This window comes from Rhinolophus sinicus, chromosome 9 (genome assembly GCF_057876585.1).
Source record: "Rhinolophus sinicus isolate RSI-liver-muscle chromosome 9, RSI-T2T, whole genome shotgun sequence".
Lineage (NCBI taxonomy): Eukaryota > Metazoa > Chordata > Mammalia > Chiroptera > Rhinolophidae > Rhinolophus > Rhinolophus sinicus.
Window position 1 is genome coordinate 20638916 of NC_142509.1, and position 24503 is coordinate 20663418.

The following is a 24503-nucleotide window of genomic DNA, read 5'->3' on the forward strand; positions in this document are numbered from 1 at the left end:
AATTATTTTTAATCCTTTATCTGTTGGTGGACATTTGGGTTGTTTGCAACTTTTGACTATTATGTATGAGTGTAAAGTCTATATGAATATTTGCATACGCATGTTAGTCTTTGTGTGGACATTTGTTTTCATTTCTGTTGTGTAAATACCTAAAAGTAGAATTACTTGGTTTTAAGTAAGTTTGTATTTAACTTTATAAGAAACTACCAAACTGTTTTGAAAGTTATTGTACCATTTAGTATTCTCTTTAGTAATATATTACAGTTTCTGTGATCTTGCTAAATTCACTTATTCTGTCTAGTAACTTGTTTGTAGAAGTTTACATTGTAGATATTCTGTTTTTAATTTTAGAAATTTCAAGTGTGTTTTTTTTTTTATCTTCCATTTCTCTCATGTTCATATTTTCCTTTAAATCCTTGAGCTTATGTATATATCTGTATCAAAGTTCTTTTCTCCTAATTTCATCATCATCTGTCTTCCTGGGTCCGTTTCTATTGACTGATTTGTTTTTCCCCCTTTCCTGGTTATCTTTTCTTGCTTCTTTACATGTCTAATGATTTTGATTCAGTGCTATGTATTGTGAGTTTTACTTTGTCCAATGCTGGATTTTGTTTTCTTACAAATAGTGTTAGGTTTTATTCTAGCGGGTAATTAATGTATTTGTGGATCACTTTGATCCTTTTATGCTTGTTTGGAAGCTTTGTTAGGATAAATTTAGAGTAGCTTTTACTCTGGACTAGTTTAGCCCTGCTACTGTACTGAGGTGTGACCCTTCTGGGATATCTACTAAATGCCCTGAGTATTCAGTGAGGACTTTCCATCTGGCCTGTCGAATGCAAATGTTTCCTGGTTCTGTGTGAGCTCTGGGAATTTAACCAGTTTGGCTTACAGCTCTCTGATTATTCTTTGTGAGCCTCATGAAATTTAACCATAGACACGCATGGTTCAGTTCTCAGCAAGAGACTCAGAGGAACCCTTCTGCAGATTTAAGGAATTCTTCTCTGCATAGCTCTTGTTCTCTACCTTACAGAACCTAGCTCATTATTGGTGTAAATGTTTCATTACAAACAAGCAGGACTCACTTCAGCAGGGACACTTGGAGGGGTCTTTTTTATTATTAAAGTGTTCTGGGACCAATTCCAATGTTTGCACGCATGTGCACAGTTGTGTGTGTATGTATGTGTGTGTTTCCCCACACCAATAATTCTCGCTCACAAGCTGGGTGTCCTACAGTTCAACTCAATTCTGACACTGACATCCCAGAGATAGCATAAGATTCCACAGGTTGAGGGTTCAGTCCCACAAGACTGCCGTTCATGTCAGATGTCAATCTCAAATCCAGGTTGTCATCTGTGCTACTGACTGGCTGTAGATTACAGGTCCCAATGACCACCTCCTTGGGTTACACGTTGAACGTACTCTAAAAGAGGAGGATTTAGCCAGAACAAATGACAAAGATTTATTCAAGGGTCCTAAGGATTTGCAAACCAGAAACCCTACTAGGCAATACCTAGAATGTTCTGAAGGAAAAAGAAAAGTCTCAGAGTTTTGTAGTAAAAAGTACATTCTTGAGAAGCATGTATTCTGCATTCTTAGCCCCCAGATTGGTCCAAGGTGGCATTCGTCAAATGTCCGGTAGTCTAGACTGTGGGACATTTTCTTGAGGTCATTCATATGGTTAACTGAAGGTTTGATGTATGTCTAGGCATTAATGCTCAACTCACTGATGTGCTTTCAGGTATTGACATGGGACTAGAAAGTTCAAACCTTTAAGGTCTCAGAGTTAGTTAAAAATAATTGTTTCCTTATGTTCCAGCCTTGAGGTTAATAATTTAACAGCTTAACCACAGTGACTCCATTTTATTTCTCCACTCTATTCCTCAAGGTTCAGGGCTCTGTCCTCCACGATCCCCTCACCCCAACTTTAGACGCCAGTCTGACCACATGGTTTTAAATCAGAGGTTCCCATGACCCCTTTCTTGGGTTCAGCTAATTTTCTAGAGCAGGTCACAGGACTCAGAAGCATTTTAACTTACTAGATTACTGGTTTATTACAAAGTATAGTAAAGGATTTGAATCAACAGCAAGATTAAGAGATACATAGGGCCAGTTCTCAAAGGAGTTTCTGTCCTCATGGAGTTTGGAGCCCTGAACAGTGGCACAGGGGATGTGTTCTGGTTCCCAAACCTGTAAGTTCTCTGAACTCTGTCCTTTTGGGTTTTTTGAAAGCTTCGTACACATGATGAATCAAACCATTGGCCATTGGTGATTGATTCAGCCTTCAGCCCCTTAGCCCCTCCCAGGAAATCAGGGTGGTGGGATAGAAAATGTCTACTCTCTATTTATAGTTGGTTCCCTAGCAACCAGCCCCCGTCCTTAGGTGCTTTCCAAAGGTCACCTCATTGACATAAACCCAGTTGTGATGGAAAGGGACTTAGGACTAACAAGATACCCATTTCACCTTTATGGCTCTGAAGATTTTAGGAACTGAGGATAAGAGACCAAATGTTATAACAAAAGATAACGCCCTTTGCTCTTATCACTCAGGAAATTCCAAGGGTATTGGGAACTGTGAGCCAGGAACCATGACCAGATTATATATGAGGAATATATTTGGGTCATCAGAATGACGAATATGTATTTTTTATATAGTAGCACAGTTATATATTGGGAACGATTGCTTGTGGAAGCTGTCACCACTCATTTAAGGCTCCTCAGCCCCTGTGTTGCAGTTTTAAGATGCCAACTGCCTTTCTGCCCCTGTACTTTGAGTTTAGGGAGGCCAGGGCACATTCTGAATGCCCCAGGGATCCCAGAAGTCCTTCATGTGCTGCTGGTGACTTCACTTTGCTCACTGGATAAGTGTGTGGGAGGAGACGAGAGGTCAGAGGTCACTTTACCATAAAATGTGAGGTTGGGGGCTATGAGACTGATGACTCAGCTAGAGGAGGGGACCTGGAGACCACCACCCTCCCTCACCTTTCTTCTGTCCTCCACAGCCTGTCCTTGTTGCCTCTGCCCCCTGTGTGTAACTGTGTCCTCTGTCTTCGTGTCGGTCCATGTGCCCCCACCCCCCCAATCTGCCCCTCTTCTCATCACCTTCTCCTGGTCACTTTGCTGTCTGTTCTAATGGCACCCTCTCTTCCTCTCCTCACAGAAACCATTCCAAAATATTTTGGTGATTGTTGTGATTGCTTGTCGTGATTTCTTGCTTACAGGCAGAGTATCTTGGTGTGGGTGCTTGCTTTTCATCATTTTGAATATTTCCTGCCAATCCCTTCTGGCCTTCAAAATTTCTGTTGAGAAATCAGTTGACAATCTTATGGGAGCTCCCTTGTAGATAACTGCTGTTGTCTTGCTGCCTTCAAGATTCTCTCTTTGTGGGTCAGCCCGGGGTGGCTCAGGTGATTGGAAGCCATGCTCCTAATGCCGAGGTCACCAGTTCAACTCCCACATGGGCCAGTGAGCTGCGCCCTCTATAGCTAAGATTGTAAACTGGCTCTCCTTGGAGCTGGGCTGCGGTGAGCAGCCGGAGGTCGGTGTGAGCTGCCGTGGGCTGCCATGGGCTGCCATGAGTGGCCGGTGGCCAGCGTGAATGGCCAGCAGCCAGTGAGAGCTGCCGTGAGCTGCTGTGAGCAGCCAACCAATGACTAGTGACCGACTGCCTCAGCCGAGGGGAGTGCAAGGCCCATAACACCAGCATGGGCTGGAGAGCTGTGCCCTACACAACTAGACTGAGAAACAACAGCTTGAACCGGAGTGGAGGGTGAGGCGGAAGAAGGGGCAAAGAAAGATTCTCTCTTTGTCTTTAACCTTTGGTATTTTAATTATGATGTGTCTTGGTGTTGGCCTCTTTGGGTTCTTGTTTGGGACTCTGTGCACTTCCTGGGCTTGTATGTCTATTTCCTTCACCAGGTTAGGGAAATTTTCTGTCATTATTTCTTCTAATAGGTTTTCAATTCGTTGCTGTCTCTCTCATTCTAGTTATTCCTTCTGATACAAGTGTTGGTACACTTGATCTTGTCCCAGAAGCCCCTTAAACTGTCCTCATTATTTTGGATTATTATTATTTTTTTGCTGTTCTGATTGGGGTGTTTTGTGCTACCTTATCTCCTACATCACTGATTCAGTCTGCTTCATCTAATCTATTGTTGATTCCAATTAATGTGTTCTTCATTTGTTATTGTATCCTTTATTTTGGACTGCTTCTTTTTTATGCTTCCTATCTCTTTGTTGAAGTTCTCCCTTAGATCACTGAGCATCCTTACAACCAGTGTTTGGAACTCTGCAGCTGGCAGATGGCTTGTCTCCATTTTGTTTAGTTATTTTTTCCTGGAGCTTTATTCTCTTCTTTCATTTGGGACATGTTTGTTTGTCTCTCCATTTGGCTGCCTCACTGTGTTTGTTTCTATGGGCTGCTACGTCTCCTGGTCTTAGCAGAGTGGCCTTATGTAGTAGGTGTGCTGTGGGACCCAGTGGTGCAGTCTCCCTGGTCACTAGAGCCAGGTAGGTACTCCGGGTGTGTCCCTTGTGTGGGTTGTGTGTGCCCTCCTGTTGTAGTTGAGCTTTGCTTGCTATTTGCATGTCAGTGGGAGGGACTGACCCTCAGGCTGATTGGTTGTGAGGACTGGCTGTGACTACAGTGGAGGACCTGTGGTGCGGGGGCTGACCCCACAGAGCAGGATGCACTTTAGCAGGGCTCTGGTGTCTACTCAGTCTGCCCTTTGCACCCTCTTGAGTCTGTGGAATTGTTTAATACTGCCAGAAATATTCACTGTTTGGCCCAGCTGAAACCTGACAAGACACTTGAAAGGATTTAATAACATTTTGATCAGAAATTTGGCAAAATTGGAAGCTGAAGATTCAGAACCTGATAGGAAAATTTTTAGGGCCTCTTCCCCTCAGCTAAAGTAAAACTTATGTATCCAGAGGGGGGATAAAAACAAGTTTCTGAAGGGAGAGCAGTCCAGGCTGAGGCTTGAGATGGACAGTGTGTGTTTGTCACTGTTGAGGAAGAGCAAGGAGCCAATGTGGCTGGAAGTCGTCAGAGGGCAGAGAGCTAGGAAAGCTGGAGGACCTCGTCACGCCTAGTCTGTCTTCCGAGTGAAGCTGGAGTGATCTAGGTTCTGACTGGGTCACTCTGGCTGCTGTGGAGACAGAGTGCAGGAGAGCTGGGATGGACAGTATCCCAGCCCGAGAAGGTAGAGGGGGTGTCAGGGTGGGAGTGGGGGAGTTTGGGGGAAGGGACTCTATTCTGGGTATGTTTTGAGGAGTGGACAGGATGCAGTGATGGAGAGGATGGAGGAGCGGGAGAGAAATGACTCCTGATTTTTGACTTGAGCAGATAGAGGAGTAGAGTGGCTCTTTACTGAGAGTGTCAGAGGAAATAGGTAAAACATCAAGACTCAGGTACCTTCATATGGTGTATGATTTGCTTTTTTTAAAATGTGAGCCCACTGCAACATTTTTCACATGTTTATTCTCTGTTTCTTTTGGCTCAGAGTATTTGTAAATTTAGGCTGAATGGCGTGGAACAAGGAATCCGTGCTCCTCCAGAAACAAGCCTCTCAGCCCTGATCAGACCATGGGGACTCCCTGCCCTTAGAGCAAGTGCTCTAGGCAGCAGTCAGAGCACTGGGAAAGAGGAGACGCTTTCATGAGTTTCTTTTCAGGAACTCACAGTGTCCTGGAACAGCTCAGGGTGTGGTCACACTGCCTGCCCACTTGAGCTGCCCAGGCCTGGCATTGGGGCTTCAGGAGGAGAGCAGGCCTTGAGCGAACAGCACAGAGGGGAGGCAGCAGGTGTGCCTGGAACTGTGGCAGGTTCTGCGTTTGTGTGGCAGTTGTGATTTCAGATACACTGTCCGCTTGTCCCCGTAAGTCAAAAAGGGGGACCAAAACCTTCATAAGTACTTAATGACAAGAGGGGTGTGTAGCGTCTCTAAACCTGGTGACGTCAGATGTCAGGTGTGTTGAGGATGCAGCATGGTCGCCCCAGGGTTTCCTGTGAACGTCCACACAGGATGACATCTGGTGACAGATTCCCCTTGGTCTCTGGCCTTTCCGAGGTGTTCTTTCTTCCTTGACCTGAGGACAGAAGTGCATGTGGTGGGAAAGCTGGCCTGATGGAAATGGGGGGCCCTTTGGGGAAGAATCAGTCCACACGCCCTCCTGCACGGCTTGGAGGTGACTGCGTGGAGCTGGGAGGGCCTGAGGCTTCAGAGTGAGCCATGGTTGGCAGCTGGCCGTTCCCATCATGCACACGGGGCTCTCTCTTGAACACGAGCACCAGCTCGGAGCCGAGCACGCGTGCGGAGTGCTGAATACACACCTTGGCTGAATGGTTGGGTCCTGAGTTCCTGTGTTGGAAGCAGCAGCAGCAGTGGGGGCGTGTGGCACCAAGAGCAGGCCCAGCTTGTTCCGCCTCACCTCAGAGCAGGAGAAGCGCTCTGTGGGGAGCGTGGGCTGCTGGGCTTTTTCTCCCCAGTAATGGAATTCCGAGGTTTTTCTGTGGTATAAAGCAAAGTGTTTTCATTCTTTTATTGTGAACACTTTTGAACAGAGTACAAAAGTTGAGAGGACAGTTACCCACATACACACCCCTTGAACACTTGTCAATGTTTTATCATATCTGCTTTATCTCTGAACCATTTGCAAGTGCACTGCAGACCCAAAGCACTTCAGTCCATGTCTGAGCATAACAACAATGCAGTTTTGTTTGTTCCCTCCTGGCCATGGGGCTTGTGGGCAGGTCAGGTGTTTGGCGAGCAGCCATGTGGAGGATGGGCCCTAGTCAGGAGCCGCTGGGCTCTATGTTCACTCCCTATCTTAGCCCTGCTTCCTTATTTCTAGCCTCAGTTTAGAACTGTAGAAATGTGTGGTGCAAAATTCCAGTTCATAGACAGATCAGTTTGTGCGTTCTCCCACAGCGCCCCGTGTCGTCGTTCCCACCCCTCTCCGTGCTGCGCTGTCTGGGACCCTGGACCGTGGTGAACATGGCTGCATGTTTTTAAACTTGATGTAACGACTGTAGCTCTGTCATGCTCATCTGTCAGCAGGCGGCTGGTAACTTCCTCATACAGTCGTTAAATGAGAATGATGCGTGTGCAGATACTGGGTCCCATGGTGACAGGGAGTGGAGAGTCAGGGGGGACTGTCTTACTTCTTCCCTAATAGGTGTTGAGAAAACAATTGTGGCTGTTAAAATGGGCAAATAGGAAAGGAGATCTCCCTGCGTCAGTTTACTCACAGCCCAGCTCTGTCCTCAGAGAATCTTGGGCTTATTCTAGGGCTGGAGATCTCAGAGGACCTCGGGGCCTCTTGGGGTACTGTGGGGACCTGTGGCAGCCACTCCCCCAGGTAGCTCAGACCCCCTACTCCAGCCTTTGCCTGTCCCGTCTCCCCCGGCCTGGGGACAGCTCTGGGCCTGTACCACTTGGCAACTGCCGCCTGTGGCTTTGAGCAGCCAGTGTGTGGAGGAGCAGAGGACTCCGCCTGAAGATGTGGAACAAGACGAGGCTGAGCTCCCAGTGGAAGGAGTCCCGGGTGGCTGCTCAGACGCCTCAGGGCCCTGCGGGGAGCTCTCTGCTGGGCTTACTCCCCGCAAAGCGCTTTGCTTTCTAAATCATGCTGCAGGCCATGGCTCCTTGGTGCCCAGGGGAGCTTCTGGAGGGGCTGTGCGTGGGCCGGGGACACCAGAGAAGGCCTGCCGGCTGGTGGGGCTGCTAAGAAACCTTCACAAACATGAGCGTGGAATTGAGCAGGGAGAAGCTTGTAGGTGAAGAAATCATCTGGGGGCACTTCATGCTCGTCTGGGCCCCTCGCACAGGCCTCTGAGCCCCGAGACACCACAAGACATCACAGGTCTTCTGCAAGGGGCCCCAACCCACCCCCAGGGAATGAGAATTAGCAGAGAGTACCTGCCACTCCTGTCCACAGCTACCTTGTTTCCTGGCTCAGTCCTGCATGAAATTCACTCTGCTGGGAGCTGCAGTGGGTTGACCTGGAGGGGAAAGTCTGTCCTCAGGTGTTGGCAGCCAGGGGCCTGCAGAGCCTCACAGTGGCACTAGGTGGCACTCCCATCCAGGAATCCAAACGAGGCTTCGTTCAGTGTGGGAAAGTACACTTACCAAAGGGCTTTTGTTTTTCCCAGAAATGATTTGTCAACTATTGTCTAGAATCTGGAAGGCATTTCCCTACTGAAATAGGTGCTGGAGGTCAGGTTAGAAGGCAGGGAGGGCTGATTTCAGGCCAGATGCTGGGCTGGTTTATGGCTTCCAAACACCCATGGCCGGGGGGGCTTTGAGTGGTCATAAAGGAACTCTGGGAGATGGCGTGGAGCCGCTGATTGGTCATTTTACAGGGGAGAGTGTTGGTATCAGAGGCCACTCAGCAAATGAGAAGCTGGGCTTTTGATCCACAGATTTTTGTTTTTTCCTCGAGTCTGACATGGGCTGGGACTGGTCTGGAAGTACTGGAGGCTTTTGGGAAGTCCGAATAGTCTCCCAGGATCTTCCAGGGTCTGGCATTTCATGTCGCTAGGATTCTGTGTCCGCATGTTCTTGTGCCTTAACTCCTTTTTATCCCATCTCATGTGGTGTTTGGTTGGAGCTTTGAAGTGAGAAGGGGTCTGAAGTCTGGCCAGGGCTCAGAGAATGCTGTGAGCCCACTGGGCTGGAACTTGACATGGCTCACCCCTGCCTCCCTGCTCCTACTGGTGCCTTATAGGACTCGAATATCACAGACGTCCTTGAGGTAGGACCCTCACCGTGTCTCCCCTTCTCCATACGGCAGCGTCCTAGGTCTGTAGGTTGTCACCGAGCTCCTGCTTGGGCTGGATCCAGATGAGGACAGGTGTGTGAGCTGTCTGTGTGCCCCTGTGTCCTGTCCCAAGCTGCCCTGGCCCAGCTGCCCATCTCTTCACAAGCCCTGTAGGCTCTTTCTTCCTGTTCTAAATGTTGCTTTAGAAACTAAATTCTCAGTGGTCAGGAGAAGCTTGGGTTGGTTCCTTGTTCAGTAGCCCAGAGCCAGAAGAATGAGTCTCTGAGGCAACCTGACCAGTGGGTGGTGTGCCGCCTTGGGGCACGACCTGCACAGACTTCAGTGACCAGGCTCCCGAACTGCACCCCCTTTCCTTGGTTTAACAGTATTCCCTGTCCGACTGTCCTCCCCGAGAGAAGTGTTGACGTGGTTCATTCCATCCCACCTTGACTTGGTGGGCATGGGGTAGGGTGCCGACTACGCAGGCTGGGGCTCCACCAGAGAGTCAGGGCACAGAATCCCCCCACGTGTTCTTAATCCCGCGTGCTCAGCCCAATGGCTGACCTTGCCCCCTGGGTTCTGTTTGCTAGTCTACTCAGGGGATTTTGTTTGTCGGGTACATCTGCCTGGAGGTGAGAAGAAGTAGGACTGGGGACAACCTGTGTCTTCTGGATGGGGTGTGGGGAGGAGTGAGGACTTCGATACCTTCTATCTCACCTGGAAGGCTAGAAAATGTGGGTCTAGTGGCTGTCTGCTCAGTCCAGAGAAGCTGGCCAGCACCTGGAGGCTGGGAGCTTTCCCAGAGGGGCAGCTGTGGGGGAGGGTGTGGAAGGGGAATCCGAGAGGAGTGGCCCCAGGAGACCAACCCCTGCTGAGGACTCCCAATTTAGGAGCCTTCCAACCCAGGAGGGATCAGTGGGGAAGCCCCTTGATTCTGATCGGCTGGAGGCTGGTACCCTCTTCCCTCTTAAAGGGGCCTCCAGGTCCGGCAGGGCTGGGCTTGGGGGCGGAGCACAGCTCCGGGTGTCTGGTGTCCGCCCTCCTGCCCCCGCCCTGGCGATCTGAGTGGCTGGAGCCCGAGCCCCGCCCGCCAACCCCAGGCTTCCGTGGAGGAACAGCGTCTCCCGGAGTCGGCGGTGCCTGGAAGCCGAGCGGGACGGGACCACCTGCTGGTGAGTGAGCCCGGCTCCGTAGGGGCTGCCTACCCAGCTGGGAGGCGGCTTTCAGACCTGGAGGGCCGTCCAGCCCCCTGGGGTGTGGGGCGCGCCCTTACAGCTTTGCGCCTTGAGGCCCTGGGGCCCGAGGAGCCCACCCCACAGTCTCGATCAACTTGTGGATTTCCCCGTCCGTCCGTCCCCACATGGCGGTCACGGGGCAGGCTGGATGAGCTCACTTCCTCCACATCCTGCAGCATCTCCTGGCCTTAGGGCCAGGAAAAGGGAAGTGCTCGCCTTGCCAAAGGCTCCACGGCGCCTGCAGCGCTGTGAGCTCTGGCCGATTTCCTCAATGCTGCCAGAAGGGCCTGGAGTAGGCGCCAGAGGGGGAGGGAAGCGGCACTGCCCCTCAGCGGGAACTGGAGGTGTCAGCATGTCACCACCTGAGGGGCGGGGAGGGGGTGACATGCTGCTCTTCACCGATGCCATTTCCTGCAGTCGCCAAGGATTGCAGGAAAGGAGGTTTCTTTCCTTCCGGAGAGTCCTGTCCCACCTCTACCTGCCCGTCCCTGGGCCTCCCCTCAGGCACTCGCAGGCCCCTCCATTTGCCTCCTTTTCTCTTGCCCAAGGCTGCCCCAAGATGGCTTACCCGTTTCACCGGGAAGGTCCATTTTCCTTTTCCTTGTGAAGTTTTGTCTGCTTCTAGCCCTGGAACACAGGGAAGGAAGTTTTGGTGGCCCCACCTGGGCGCAGCTGTGTAGTGGCCTTGCTTCAGGGGGGTTGAAGGGTGGAGAAAGCTGCCCTGCCCTCCAGGGTGGGAGTGCTCAGAAAGTCAGGCCAGTAGGCACGTGTGTTGAGGGCACTGGGGTTTCTGCTTACGCTTCAGGAGGGGCAACCCTGGCACCCAGTGAGATTTCCACTCAGGAAGCAGGAGCAAATGATGGTGTGGTGTCAGGCTGGACTCAAGCAAGGAGAGCCTGCTGTGGAGTGACAGTCTGACCCGCCCACTGCCTTCCTGGCCTTGCCCAGACTCAGACCTGAATCTATCAAGGTCCTAGGGAACCCGGCGGACCCCACATGCCACCCGCAACCGCCACCTGTAGTCACTGGTAACTGGCCTGGGTCCATCCACCTGCTGCAGTTGGAACGTTCCATTCTACCAAGGGGGGGTGGACTGTTCCCTCTGTCCTGGTTAGTGAGGGGTGAATGGGGATGTTGCAGCACTGCTCGGTGTGAACCCCCAGAACAGCACATCCTGGCAAAGGTGACCCCCCCCTCCAGTGCCCTGTTTGGCCATTGCTTCCTACTCACAGGGACTCCCACTGCCCCTGCCGTTTAGGCTCCTGTGTCACAGCTGCCGCCTTGGTCCTGTTCCTTCCATCCTCCCAGGGGAGCAAACCTCTGTCCCCCCAGAGTGTGGGTTTGGAAAGGGAGGTGAGATGTTGACAGCCAGGTCTGGGGGATGAGGCTGCACCAAGCTCTCGTGTGGAAGTGAGGCATAGAGTTTCTGAGCATCCGGGGGGGGGTGGTGGAAATGCCAGCGAGCACCTGAGATTCGCAAGGCCTTTGCCCACTCAGAGTGCGGGTGTGGGGAAGGCAGCCAGGATTGGCAGCAACCAGATTGGCCCCGTCCGCCACCAAAGCCACAGAGTTCTTGTGTTCTGTATGGCCGGCCCTTCGGCCCTGTAATGACTTTAAAGTCCGACTCATCTCCACAGTGTCCTTGAGGCTCTCAGGAGAGAAGGAGGGTGTCTGCACTTTCCTGCTTCAGGGCACCCTCCTTTCAGGTTCCTCATCTGGCCTGAGCCCCTGCGAGTCACAATCAGAGCGCCAGAGGGACAGAAAGCTCTGGCTTGGGCTCCAAGGGCCGTCACAGGTCTGGATGGAAGTGGGGCTCTGAGATGGGAAGATGGGAGGCCTGGAGCCCTGCTGGCTGAGACGTGAAGCGTGACCTCTAAGGAACCCCTAGACTCCATCTTACAGCTCTGAGCAGGACAGAGGGTGCCAGGCTTATTTCCTGGGGGGACAACTGAGTTCGTGTCTGCTCCCTGAGGACCTTTTGGGGCCCGCAGGCCGTGATTTGGAAGAAGCCTGACGCCCTGGTCTCAGTGTCCCGTTTAGAAGAGGAGGTAGAGGAGTGGCAGAGGCGGGACTGAGGGGTAAGGACCTCCTGCCCCACCCCTCAGGGAAGTTCGGATTCTCTCCAGTACAGCAGTTCCTTGGGCTGGTCCCACTTAAGCTCCCTCTGCTGTGGAACTAGGGGGTGAGGGTCCGTCCGGCCCTGGTGGGAGGCCCTGGGGAAGAATGAAGTGCAAGCATGGACCTCTGGTTTGAGGACTCGAGGCTTCAGGCCAAATGGGGGTGGTCCGTGGGGTCCTGAACATGCCTTTCTGACTGCACTGCCATGGTCACCGTCCCACATAGTAAGACTAAGGAAAACTGGCAGGAGTAGACCGTGGCTCTAGTCCCCGCCTAGGAGGCCTCACTGGCCCCCACCAGTCAATCCCGGGTGTGCGCTCAGTCTGAGCTTTCCAGTTTCTAGAAGCAGGAAGAGAGTCTCGTCTTGGGAGCGAGCCAAGCACCAGACTCAACCCCGATTGCCCGTCAGCCCTCTGGACCTGTTCCCTTGGGGAGCGGTATGAGGCCAAGGCCTGGTGGGCCGCGGGGTGTGTTAGAGGTGACCTGACCATTGTGGAAGGGACCGTTAGCAGGAGGTTCACAGGGCCTAAAGCTGGGGTGCCCGTAGGCCTGGTGGGTAGGCGCCCTCCTGCCGGGCCACCCACAGTGAGCTGTCCCTGCCACTCATCAAGGCCAGTGGCCTGGGGAGATGAGTGCTGATGCTGGGGCCTGGACCCGCTCTGGTCTGGGGTGAACCAGGCCTTGCCACCTCTTTGGTCAGGACAGAAATCCATGCGTCTGTCCAGACCTTAGGTGGCCTTGTCCTGGCTCCCATGGGCCCCTGGACACCTGGGGTCTCGTCAACTCCCCAGGCAGGTGCTGGGCTGGCGTTTTCACCTCTGTGGCTGAGATGGGTTTGCTGGGTGTCAGACCATCCGCCTGTGTGGTAGAGCCATGTCTGAGTTGGGGCCTTTTGCTGGATCACAGCACGTTGACCATGTGGGGTCTTGAACTGGATCAGTTCTCTGCCTTCAGAGCTGCTCTGGGGCCTTGTTTCTTCATGCAAAGATGGCCAGGCCCCTGCCCCTGCCCGCCTGCAGCTGGAATTGGAGGCCAGGCCCATGGGGTGTCCTCCCTGGGGCCTTGACTCCCCCAGAGTGAGACAGCAACAAGCACGGAGTGTGTGCTCCTCCTGACCTGGGAAGCGACTGGAAGGGCTTTATGGAGGCAGTGTGTCCTCCCAAGAGCCAGGACGCCCCTGTCAAGAGTGCTGTCCCTGTTCCCAAGTGAAGATGAGGAGGGTGGGGGCAGGGGTATGACAGCCTCAGTCCTGACCTGTTCCCATCTCCATACGGCGCCTGGTCCCCTCCCTGCCATCAGCTCTGGAGCAGGCAGGTGGCCGCCTGGGGCAGAGTGAGCCAAGCTCAGGGCTGGTACTGCAGGACCCAAGCAGGTGTGTGGCCAGTGCCTGTCTCCCAAATAGGCCCATCTCTACACCGGTTTTCCCTGAGGTCACATGGGTGCTCATCTTCCCAGGAGGCCTTGGAGACTCGGTGCCCAGTCTGGGGGGCTCTGAGCAGAGGACGCTGTGAGGAAGAGCCAGAGCTGGTTAGATGCCCAGGGTCTCATCAGCTGCACCTCTCCTGCTTTCCCTCCCTCATTCCTCAGATGCTACTTTGTCACCTGAATGGAAAATGGGTCAGGTCCCAGCAAGGGAGGGGCTGCCCAAGCCGCAGACTGGGTGACGCTGGGCACCAGCCTGGAGCGCTGGGCTCAGATTCCCGCTGTGCTCCTTGGTCCCAGAAGCACCTGGTCCCCTCCCTGCCATTAGCTCACTGGAGCAGACAGGTGCCCAAGCGGGGGGCAGAGTGAGCTGAGGCAGGGCTGGTGCTGCGGCCCCAGCAGGTGTGTGACAAGTGCCTGTCTTCGTAATAGCCCGGACTCTAACCTGCGCCCCTGAGCCGAGGAAGCGGCCCACCAGCCACCGCGGGGCAGTGACAGCCCGGGAGCGCCTCTGGGGGGAAGGGAGGAAGGAGGAGGAACAAAGGCGAGCGTGCTGGCCCCGCCCTCCCAGCCCGCCCACCATGTGTCAGTCAGAGGCGCGGCGAGGACCGGAGCTCCGAGCAGCGAAATGGTGAGATGCTGCCGGCGGCCTCCTAACCCCGCTGTGCCCCGCTACGACCTCCACAAGGTCAGAGTTCATGTCCAGCGGCCTCGAGGTGGAGGTGGCGGCAGGGGCCCGGGGGATCAGCCCCCGAGGCTGGAAGGGCCTGGCCCAGGGGGCCTGAGCCGGAGAGCCCGCTTCAGGTACCCAGGGAGGAGATCGGGCTGGTGGCCCACTGTCTGTGCTGCACCTTAACTGCTGCCCCCCCCAGGCGCCCCCACCCCGCTCTGGTGTAGCTCTTCCGGGATTGGTCCCTGTGCTTCTGCAGTGAGCAGGGGGGTGGGGGCTGTGGGAGGGGGGAGCAGTGATTTGTCCAGCTTTGCTTGGCCCCGCACCCCCTCCCGGACCTTTTTAAAACACAGTAGGGTGGGATGGGAGAGAAAACTAACGCAGGGAGTCTGGGGAGCTTTGGAGACGCGGCGCCTTCATCGCCATCACAGAATTGGGCCCAGCCATTGGCTCAGTTCTCCATTTTTGCGGCGTTTCATATCAGCTGAGATGTCTCTTTGTTCCTTGGTTTGTTCAGCAATGGGAGACAGAGGACACAGCTTCTCTGAGCATGCACAGGAACAGAGGGGTGCCTTTGTCAGTTGAATGTAGTCTTTTTACAGATGAGGAAACTGAGGCCTGGGAACATTTTCAGAATGGATGGCAGTGTGTCTCCTGATGGCTCCACTGGGGCCTCAGGAGCGTTTTCTAGGGCTTAGGCATGTGACAGGGGACTTGGGTCTCACTGATACGCTTCAGGTGGCCAGGGTTCTAGTGGGAAAGTGGAGCCTGTGCTGAATGCACTGGGTTTGGGCTGGTGGGACCTGGGGAAAGGCCCACCCACCTTTGCTGAAAGGAGGGGCATGGGTTAGATGTATGGTCCCAGCAGACCTGCCAGGTGGCCGGAGGGTGGGGACAGGTTACCCCCTCAGTTTTGGAGAACCTAACCTGGTGAAGAATAACCATGCAGATAAATGGACCAGTAGCTGTTGGGGTCGGGGGTAGTGTGTGTGTGTGTGTGTGTGTGTGTGTGTGTGTGTGTGTGTGTTTTCCTTTGCGATTTTTTCAGGCCCAATCCCTTAATATATCAGATGAGGAAATAAGAAGCCTGGGGTGATAAAGATTTCCCCGGACCCTGCATTTGGGTGCTAGCAGCCCCACTGCCATGTGCTGCTGTGCTGCTAGGGGCTCTGGCAATCAGACTGTCTCCTGGTGCCCTGGGAGGTGGGGGCTGGGAGACTGGCTCTGTACCCCGTTCTCCCTGTGCTGGGTCCAGGTGATGCTTAACCCTGAAAGGGCTTGCTGGGGCCCTCCCATGTTTTGAGCGGTTAGGAGCTGGGCCTAATCCTCTGTGTCTTGGCTGTCACATCCCCTGTCCTCCCCAGCTGGCAGGCAGGTGTGAGAGACTGGGAAGTGAGTCTGCCGACCAGAGGCGGCCAAGCCCTGACTCAAAATGGGGTTGGGATGGGGGCGGGGGGGGGGGCACGGCCAGTGCTGCCAGACTCCATTGAAAGGCTTGCTGAGGGTGGGGTGGGGGCTCCCAGTCCCTCCCAGACCCTGGCCGCTGACTCTGGCCATGGGTGACATGTGCCCTGCAGGTTGCACTTCCCCCAGCTGGCTCTGCGGCGGAGGCTGGGACAGCTGAGCTGCATGTCCAGACCTGCCCTGAAACTGCGCTCCTGGCCCCTGACGGTTCTCTACTACCTCCTGCCCTTCGGTGCCCTCAGACCACTCAGCCGGGTGGGATGGAGGCCCGTGAGCAGGGTAAGTGTGTGCGGGCTGCTGGCCTGGCCTGCCCCCAAGCATCCTGAGGTGGGACCCAGGAGACCCAAAAGGACACAGATGCTAGAGGTGATGGCTCTGGGGGCTGAGCCCTCTGGGAGGGTCATGTTGAAAGGCGAGTTGGTTGAGAGGGCTGGTCGGTGGCCGTGCGGGTGGCAGACAGGTGACTGAGCGCTCGCTGTCTATTGCCTGCTCTCTCTGCCAGTGTTTGTGCTATTTGGGGGCTCTCCTTCTGAAAGGAAACCACATTGGGCATTCAAAAAAATGGTGTTTGATTTCCTGTGTTGAGGCCCACGTGAGCTTAGAGGTGATTTTTGAGAAGAATCCAAATTCCTGGACGCCAAGGGTGGTTAGGAAACCAGCAGCCTGTTTGGGCCCTTACGGTTGGGGACGCCTTGGGGACCTGGGAGCCCCAGGCAGTTCCCTGGAGAGCAGGCTGACACCGAGGTGGAAACCTTGCTCCTGAGCCCTTGGAGAACACGGGGGGGGACTCATGAGGGCTTGAAAGCTCACGGGCACCTGGAGGGCCCTGGGTATTAGACCTGGGGGCACTCGGCAGCTCTGGCCACTCCAGTGGACAGGAGTCACCTGGGAGGAATTCTGGGAGCCACTAATTCAGTACCTCCTAGAGGTGTTTAAAGTTGGAATGAAATTACTTCTATGCCTTGGGGATTTGATGTCTTGGTTGTGTTCAGATAAGCAGCAGCCACCACTTAGAGGCAGGTTCCACTGTGTCAGTGGCACCTGGAAGGGTCGATTGGCCCTGAGACTTTGGCTGGAGGGGCTGATTCCCTCGTGCCCCAGTCCACACAGCTCTGTGGACTGGCTGTCACAGGAGCATGCCGCTGAGTGCCAGGCGGAGTCAGCAGGGTCTGTCCAAGCCTCTGAGCCTGGCCTTGGTGACAGTGACAGTCGAATCTGCGTGATGCCCAAGTCCCTAACCTTGTGTGTGTGTCGGGGGGGGCGGGGGGCTGGTGTCCTGCTTCCTGTTGGGACAGGGTGTGTGCTTGGGCTGTAGCCGTTCCCTTGCCCCCGTGGCCTCCCGCTCCTTTCTGTGGTCTGGGACGCAGGCAGCACCACCTCCTGCCACAGCCTGTCTGTGCAGGTAGCAGATCCATTTATGCTCCGTCCCCCGATTCAAGAAGTAAGACTGTGCTGGCCAGTCTCTCCCCAGGGACTGGGACAGCTGCTGTCCTACCTCTGCATAGAAAGACGGGACACCTGAGTTGTAAGTCACTGTGTCACGGTCCCGCCAGCACTCGGCTGCTCAGTGTTTGGCAGGCTCAGTCTGGTTCCTCGTGAGAAACAGCACATCACAACGCCGGCGTGGGGTGCCCGGGCCTCCCGAGGTGGCCCTGCCGTGGGGGGAAGCTGACGGGGCAGGCGGCGGGGGAGGGCAGTGGGCTTGGAGTGTGGCTGACACCCGCCCGCCTGTGGCTGCAGGTGGCCCTGTACAAGTCGGTGCCCACGCGCCTGCTGTCGCGGGCCTGGGGCCGCCTCAACCAGGTGGAGCTGCCGCACTGGCTGCGCAGGCCCGTCTACAGTCTGTACATCTGGACCTTCGGGGTGAACATGAAGGAGGCGGCCGTGGAGGACCTGCACCACTACCGCAACCTCAGCGAGTTCTTCCGGCGCAAGCTGAAGCCGCAGGCCCGGCCCGTGTGCGGCCTGCACAGCGTGGTGAGGCCCAGCCCGGCCCTGCCCTGCCCTGCAGCCACTCCTCCCCCAGAAACGCTGCCCAGGGATGGCCGGGCGGGCGTGCCTCCCAGGGAGGAGGAGGCCCTGCCCTGTGTCCCCTCCCGTCCTGACAACAAGCCTCTCCTGGCCCTTCCAGATCAGCCCATCAGATGGGAAAATCCTCAACTTTGGGCAGGTGAAGAACAGTGAGGTGGAGCAGGTGAAGGGAGTCACCTACTCGCTGGAGTCGTTCCTGGGCCCGCGCACCTCCGCCGAGGACCTGCCCTTTCCCCCAGGTGGGTTCTTGCCTGGTCGCAGGCAGGGTTCCTGCTGCAGTGTGGCCAGCTGGAGGGCAGAGCGCGAAGCCCGCGGCGGGGCCGGGTGGGGAGGGAATGGACACTGGGAAGGCTGGAGACACAGGGCGGGTCCCGGGCCCGGAATCACTGCCCAGAGCTTCAGGGCCTCCCTGGAGCCTGTGTCCAGGCTGCGTGCCAGCCCTGTGCTGGGTGGTGACGGGCTTGTCTGAGAACCTGGCCCACTTGTCTGCCCCCACAGCCACCTCCTGCAGCTCCTTCAGGAACCAGCTGGTCACCCGAGAAGGGAATGAGCTGTACCACTGTGTCATTTACCTGGCCCCCGGGGACTACCACTGCTTCCACTCCCCCACTGACTGGACTGTGTCCCATCGGCGCCACTTCCCAGGTAGGCCAGGGCCAGCAGAAGTCTGAGAGCTGCCTCCGTAAGCCCCAGACACAGATGTCCTCAGCTTCTACATGTCAGAGGACCCAGGCTGCAGTTTTGGGGTGCTGAAGCTGAGAGTTGATTGCTTTAGTCTGGCAGGGAGTGCACAGTGGGGGATAGGCTGGAGTCCAGCCCACTCTGTGTCTGGAATGACATGAGGGGGACACTGGGCTCTGGGAGGCTGGTCCTCCTGCTGGGTGGGGAGTAGCAGTGCCCCTGCTTCCTAGGCTCCCTGATGTCCGTGAACCCTGGCATGGCCCGTTGGATCAAAGAGCTCTTCTGCCACAATGAGCGGGTGGTCCTCACCGGGGACTGGAAACATGGCTTCTTTTCGCTGACAGCTGTGGGGGCCACCAACGTGGGCTCCATCCGCATCTACTTTGACCGGGTGAGCAGAGCCCAGGCCCTGCTGAAGCACACGGGCTGGGCCACTTGGGGTCCCCCTACCTGTCTCCTGTGCAGTCAGCTCTGTCGTGACAGTTCTAGGAAGGGCTGGGCCCTGAGCTCCTGCCCTGTGCACGCTCCGCTCTCGCCCGTCTGGAGGTGGCTGGAATGAGAGGGAACTAACCTCCCCGCCTGGCCCTTTGCTTCTGTCGGGGACCAAAAGGGAACACTGACCTAGGGTGGGGCGTGCTGGAGGCCCGGTTCCTGGCCTGTCTGGAGATGCGGCCGGTGGTCTGAGTCGCTGTCCCCACCTCCCTTTCCAAGCTGGGTTGGGGACAGGCAGCAGAGGTGTGTCCACGGTCTGCGGGCAGCTGCTCACGCCCTGCCCTGGCCTCCCCCAGGACCTGCACACAAACAGCCCGCGGTACAGTAAGGGCTCCTACAACGACTTCAGCTTCGTGACGCACGCCAACAAGGAGGGCATCCCCATGCGCAAGGGGGAGCACCTGGGCGAGTTCAACCTGGGCTCCACCATCGTGCTCATCTTTGAGGCACCCAAGGACTTCAACTTCAAGCTGAAAGCGGGACAGAAAATCCGGTTTGGGGAGGCGCTGGGCTCCCTCTAGGGCCCCTTTCCTGGCTGCAGCTGCTGAGGGATCTTTTCCAAACAAAAGTGGGAGGGTCTCTTTGAGGGGAACCTCCCAGCTGTCCAGGGAGGGGACTCTCTCGGGCGTGGGGTCTCACCAGGCAGGACCTGGGTGACCTGTGTCCCTGTCTCAGAGACTCAGGTGAGGTCAGAGCCCCCATCATGCCCTAGGCCTACACGGTCTCTTCCCACCCTAAAGAGAACGTCAGTGCCGGGACGGTCTCAGATTCCCTTTTGGAGAGGTTTTGACCTCTGTTGTGTAAGCTGGAGACCCTTCGTCTCCTGGCTGAGCATTGTTGGTCTTGGTTTCCGTTGAAGACGGTAAGTGGTGACATACGTTTTTGCTGCTCCTCCCATCACTGCTTTTGGCCTCCCTTGCACTGGGTGAGGTGCCTTCTGGCACTGCCTGTGGGCCTGCCCCCAGAGCCGGGCCACAGGGCCTTTACTGCAACCGCTTTCTGATCCCCAAGTCACCCGCCTTGCTCGTTGGGAAACCCTGTCTTTCCTCTCCACACTTGTGGCTGAACACATCACCCAGCTCTGCCAGTGTCTTCCGAGGATGGTGAGACACTTCGCAGGCCCCAGTGAGTGACCCTCTGGAGCCGGCAAGTTGTCTTTCCAGCGGGCAAGTCCCATTACTGCACCCATGTGAATGGGGCAGGCAGGCCGTGGTGGCCGCTCGGGGCCAGGGAGAGCGTGTGCCCCTCCCCAGATCCAGACCTACATTAAATACGGGAAAGTTGCTGCTATTGATTCAGGGGCTTGTGTTGGAGGCAGAAGAGCCTTGGTATGTTGGGTGGGAGGGGGAGGCAGGGTCAGTGCCTAGAAAACCTGTCCCCAGGTAACAGGTATGCCGTCCTTGGGGAGCCACTGATGGTGGGGACAGGGCCAGGTTTCATGTCTCCTGGGGACTCTGAATTTCTCCTGCAGGAGAAGCCATTTGAATTTTTTCAACTGTATCAGTAGCACAGTATTTTTGTATGAAAAGTGGGAGACTTCTGAACAGTAATTCATTTAATTGCAACATTTTGAAATAAAAAAATAAAACTTGATCTCTGCATTCTGTTCCCGGAGGTGGGCGGAGGCCTCTAGCACAGAGCTCGCCGCAGGGCCTGGACACGGGCAATGCAGGCGTCCACGGGCCGGCGCCAGGCCTGGAGCTGAGCAGCCAGCTGCCGGACGTGCAGTTCCACCTGGGGGTCAGGAAGGGACCGGCCAAGCTGAGAGGAGGCACAGCCAGAGCCCCTCCCAGGGCCGCCTGGGGCCTCACCTCCTGCAGTTCTTCCTGCACCTGCTGCTCCGCTTCCTGGTCTTCAGACCTGGGCTCCTCCCGGCTCAGCTCCAGCCACCGGCGCAGGCTGCTCGCTTGCCGCTGGTAGGACCTGAGGGAGTGAGACCTGATGTCCGCCTGGCCGCGCCCTTGGTGGAGCCTTAGGCTTGGGGAGAAGCCCATCAGCTACTTCTGATTTGGGAGAACGGCTCCTGTTCCTCTCTCAGAAACCCTCCCTGTTCCCCAAAGCTGCTACTCCTGGTGAGGGTCCCCGGCCTGGGCTTGGGGGACATGGGCCCGAAGACCAAGGCAGGACAGGACAGCCCACTGCATGCAGCTGGGGCCCAGGCCTGTCTTCACACCTTTTCCTCCCATGCCACACAATCACTGAGTAGACCAGTGGCCCAGCTTTCACGTGACCCAGTCAGGTTCCAAGTTTCGCTCAGCTTTGTCATCCCACAGGTGACGACAAAGGCCAACCTGGCCTCCCACCTGGTGTGGGGGCTGGCAGTGCACAGCACAGGCAAAGCAGCCCTGGCACCCGGCTCTGGGGAGGCAGCACCCAGCTATTGCCTGTGGGCAGCCGGCAGGGCTGCTCCTGGGTCTTACTGGAGGTTCTGCTTCGTGGCCTGGTAGTCCTGCAGCTGCTGCTGGATGCCCTCAAGCTCAGCCTCCAGGTCGGCGTGGCCCGGGGCCACAGGAGAATACGCCTGAGCTTCACCCCCCTCCAGGCTGGGTCCAGGCTGAATGGAGGGAGCCTGGGCGCTGGGAGTGGCCTGAGTGCCTGCTGCGCTGAGGGGCTTCAGGTACACGCCTGTAGTGTCGGAGCCCAGCCCGGGCCGGGTGCTTGTGAAGTCCCCAGGAAGGAGCAGACGGGAGTCGGGGACACTGGCTAGGGATGGGGGGGCCTGGGGTGTAAGCCCAGGGGAGGTCAGCCGTGCTGAAACCTGTGAAGGAAGGACAGACACTGAGCAGGGAAGCTGGGGAAAGGCCTGCGACGGGGCGCCGCGGCTGTGCACTGCAGGGGAGGGGAGGGGAGGCCCCAGGAGCTGGGCTTCCCCCCGAAGCCTACCTCCCGGGCCCCAACACTGATGGTGGAAGTCCCACAAGCCACGCAAGGAGCACCCCTTTAGTCCATTCCCCCCTTCCTCAGGGCCTGGCTCAGCACTGCCCCCAGCAGCTGTTTCACTTACAGACCTTTCACCCCTGCCTCACTCAGCTGCGACCTTGCCTTTCAGTGAGAAAAGTGGTTGGAGGCAGTTGTCCAACCGCCTACCTACAACTTGGCTCCATTCCCGCCTGGTGACGACTTGTCCTCTCTGCTGTCACCCCTCAGCATTCCCGCAGCTCTGCTCTTCAGGCAAAAGCTCCTCACGGTGGCCCAATCCCACTGCCGTCCTGTCCCCTGCGTTACCGAGCGCAGGTGCTTTCCCAGACTTGACTTGGATGCCACCTGCCTCAGAGCTGCAGCCCCCTCGTCCCCCGCGACCCCACTGGTTCTCGGGTTTACCTTCTATCTGTGCTACAAGTCTCAATTTCGATCTCCAGCCCCGACCTCTTCCCTGAAGGCCAGACTCAATCCTGTTGCTTTATCTCAAATTTGACAGGTTCAAAACATTCTTCATGCTTCGCCCGCCCCAAATGGTCCCACCCTGTTTTCCTTCTTTCAGTAAAAGAACTCATTATTCCCTGAGTTATCCAAGTCAGAACCAGGAGCCGCCCGGGTGCCTTCCTTCGTTCCTACAAACCTAGTCTGCCTGTCCCACGTCTGCAGCCCCAGCACCTGTCGGGCAGTCAGATCACAGCAGCCAACCAGCCTCCACAACTTGCTCCTCTCCTGCAAATCCAGACTTGGCCCAGGCCCTGCTCGACCCTCCACCACATGCAGTCTTTCGCGGGCAGGGGTCTCTGTCCCCACCACAGACATGACCTCATGCACCTACACTTGGTGAAAGAATGGCCTCCCTTCATCTTCTCGAGCCAGGCGTGTTCCAGAAGCAGTGAGTACAGCCATGGCTACAGCATCGAGTACACAAGAGTGAGCCCTGAAGGCCAGACCCCAGAACGGGACCCCAGGTGACCAGGGAAGACTTACCCCAGCTGGTGCGTCCACTCTGCACAGCGTGAAGGAGGAAGGAGGAAGCAGCTGCAGGCCTGTGCTCGTTGGTGGGGGCAGCTTCAGGCCAGGGGGCCTGAGCAGGGCCTCAGGCCGGGGCGGGGGGCTGCTTGGGATCAGTGCCGTCTGGGCCTTTGCCAGCAAGGGCCTGGTCAGGGAAGGGCGTGCTGGCTGGGCCACGCCGAGGCCGTGCTCCCTCAGCGCCTCAGGCCTGAGAAGAGAGAAGGCAGGAGCTGCTCAGGCCGTGGTACCCTCCTGAGGAGCAGGAAGGAAAGGGAGCCGCCTGGCTCTGGAGGGAGGTACCACGTGCTTTTGGGGGCCCAGGACCACACGATCTACCCGTTCCCAAAAGGTGTCATACCCCAGGGGCCTCTGGCTCTGCAAAGGCTCCAGCAGGAAGTCTGGGCGTCGCGGCTGCTTCCTTGCCAAGCGGACAGCATTGCTGGGAAGAAACATGGGCCCATTCCTGCAGGCTACCCAGGGGCTGCTGGGGGCCTGAGATCTCTGTGGGGTGGGGGGTCATCCACTCTGACCCCTCCAATCTTACGGGGAGATTGAAGGCCAGAAAGGCTCCTGCCCGAGGTCAGCGGGTGAGCTGGGGTGGGCCTGGGTCACATGAACTTCTAGCAATTCAATGGGGTGAGTCTGATGCCCCGGGTGCCTCACCCACGTCATCTCATTTGACCTGTACAGCAACCCAGGCGACACAGGTGCTCGTCCCACGTCATGGGGGAGGGCAGGCTAGCAGGGTCAGGGGGTGAAGCAGGCAGGGCAGGACAAGGCCTGGGCCAGTGGCCCTCCTCGCTAGCGACCTCTTCCTCAGGCTCAGACAGTGGTCAGACAGGCTCAGACAGTGGTCACTCTGGGAGCCAAAAGCTCCATCGGCATGGGGTGGGTGATGTGGCAGGAGCAGGGGCACAAAAAGTGGGGTTTCCAAGAGGGAGCCATTTTCCTGGCTGTAAGGGAAGAAGCGGGCCACTGGCAGGTCTGAGGGCAGGAGGGTCGGGCTGCCCCACAGCTATTTTTCTTGCTATGTGCTTTCTCTCCACACCTGGGAAGGGCAGCTCCTGCTGGAGACAGAGGTCCCAGCAGCTCAGCTGAGACTCAGGACCCAGCGTCCTCCCTCCTGTACAGTCCAGGCTTTTGCCCCAGGTGGGAGCCAGGAAGAAGAGGCGAGGGATGGACTACTCACAGCTCCAAGAGTTCGGGGTCCCCGGCATCCAGGGCCAGGCTGCCCAGAGCTCCCCGAGGCCCACGAGGAGCTCGTGGCCTCTTGGTCTCCAGGGTGGCATCCCCAGCCCCAGCAGTGATGTGGTCGGGAAGTGGACCTTCGAATGTCACTCTCCTGGGCACAGTGTCCCTGCCTGGGCCCAGCACCTTCTGTTTCCAGAGCATGGCACAGCGACGGACTGCACGGTGGAGACTGTGCGCCGCCTGCAATGGCCTCTGTCAGCTCATGCCATGTCCTGCCCACGGCCCAGGAGAGGGGGAACGCCAGGCCTACCTGCACCTGCTGCTGGGTGTGCAGCTGCTGCCGGAAGGCCTTCATGCCAGCTGCGAACCGCAGGAGGCGCGTGACGCCCTCCCGGAGGAGCTGCTCGTGGTAGGTCTGCACCGCCCGCTCCAGCCGCGCTTTCTTTCTCCTCCTCTCCAGCACGAAGCCCAGCCACGCGGCCCACACCTCCAGGGAGACCAGGAGGTGA

General features: G+C 56.5%; 2 protein-coding genes and 1 long non-coding RNA gene across 13 annotated transcripts in view; 1 reads left to right on the forward strand and 2 right to left on the reverse strand.

Annotated features, from left to right (window-relative positions):
* PISD (phosphatidylserine decarboxylase) overlaps positions 1-20466 on the forward strand; it is a 39155-nt gene extending 18689 nt beyond the window's left edge. Inside the window, exons 4-11 of one of the 8 annotated variants that reach the window (XM_088800929.1) lie at positions 9827-9932; positions 13968-14166; positions 15783-15948; positions 17410-17646; positions 17801-17939; positions 18199-18345; positions 18612-18772; positions 19170-20466. In XM_088800929.1, coding sequence (XP_088657055.1) covers positions 9827-9932; positions 13968-14166; positions 15783-15948; positions 17410-17646; positions 17801-17939; positions 18199-18345; positions 18612-18772; positions 19170-19394 — 1380 coding nt within the window. In that variant the 3' untranslated portion in view covers positions 19395-20466. Of the gene's footprint in view, positions 1-9775; positions 9933-13967; positions 14340-14565; positions 14713-15782; positions 15949-17409; positions 17647-17800; positions 17940-18198; positions 18346-18611; positions 18773-19169 lie in introns of those variants that run through there. The other 7 variants (XM_074321178.2, XM_074321177.2, XM_019754248.3 and 4 more) reach the window with 7 other exon arrangements.
* Positions 4901-11023, reverse strand: LOC109459626 (uncharacterized). Its single transcript, XR_002139424.3, has 3 exons — positions 10564-11023; positions 6332-6508; positions 4901-6087 (listed from the first exon to the last, which is right to left on the reverse strand). It is a non-coding gene; the product is annotated as an uncharacterized LOC109459626 (long non-coding RNA).
* SFI1 (SFI1 centrin binding protein) overlaps positions 20411-24503 on the reverse strand; it is a 72108-nt gene continuing 68015 nt past the window's right edge. For all 4 annotated transcript variants that reach the window (XM_074321172.2, XM_074321170.2, XM_074321169.2 and 1 more), the window contains 7 exons: positions 24305-24481; positions 23993-24234; positions 23162-23242; positions 22780-23011; positions 21294-21631; positions 20685-20796; positions 20411-20607 (listed from right to left, as the gene is read on the reverse strand). In XM_074321172.2, coding sequence (XP_074177273.2) covers positions 20503-20607; positions 20685-20796; positions 21294-21631; positions 22780-23011; positions 23162-23242; positions 23993-24234; positions 24305-24481 — 1287 coding nt within the window. In that variant the 3' untranslated portion in view covers positions 20411-20502. The remainder of the gene's footprint in view (positions 20608-20684; positions 20797-21293; positions 21632-22779; positions 23012-23161; positions 23243-23992; positions 24235-24304; positions 24482-24503) is intronic.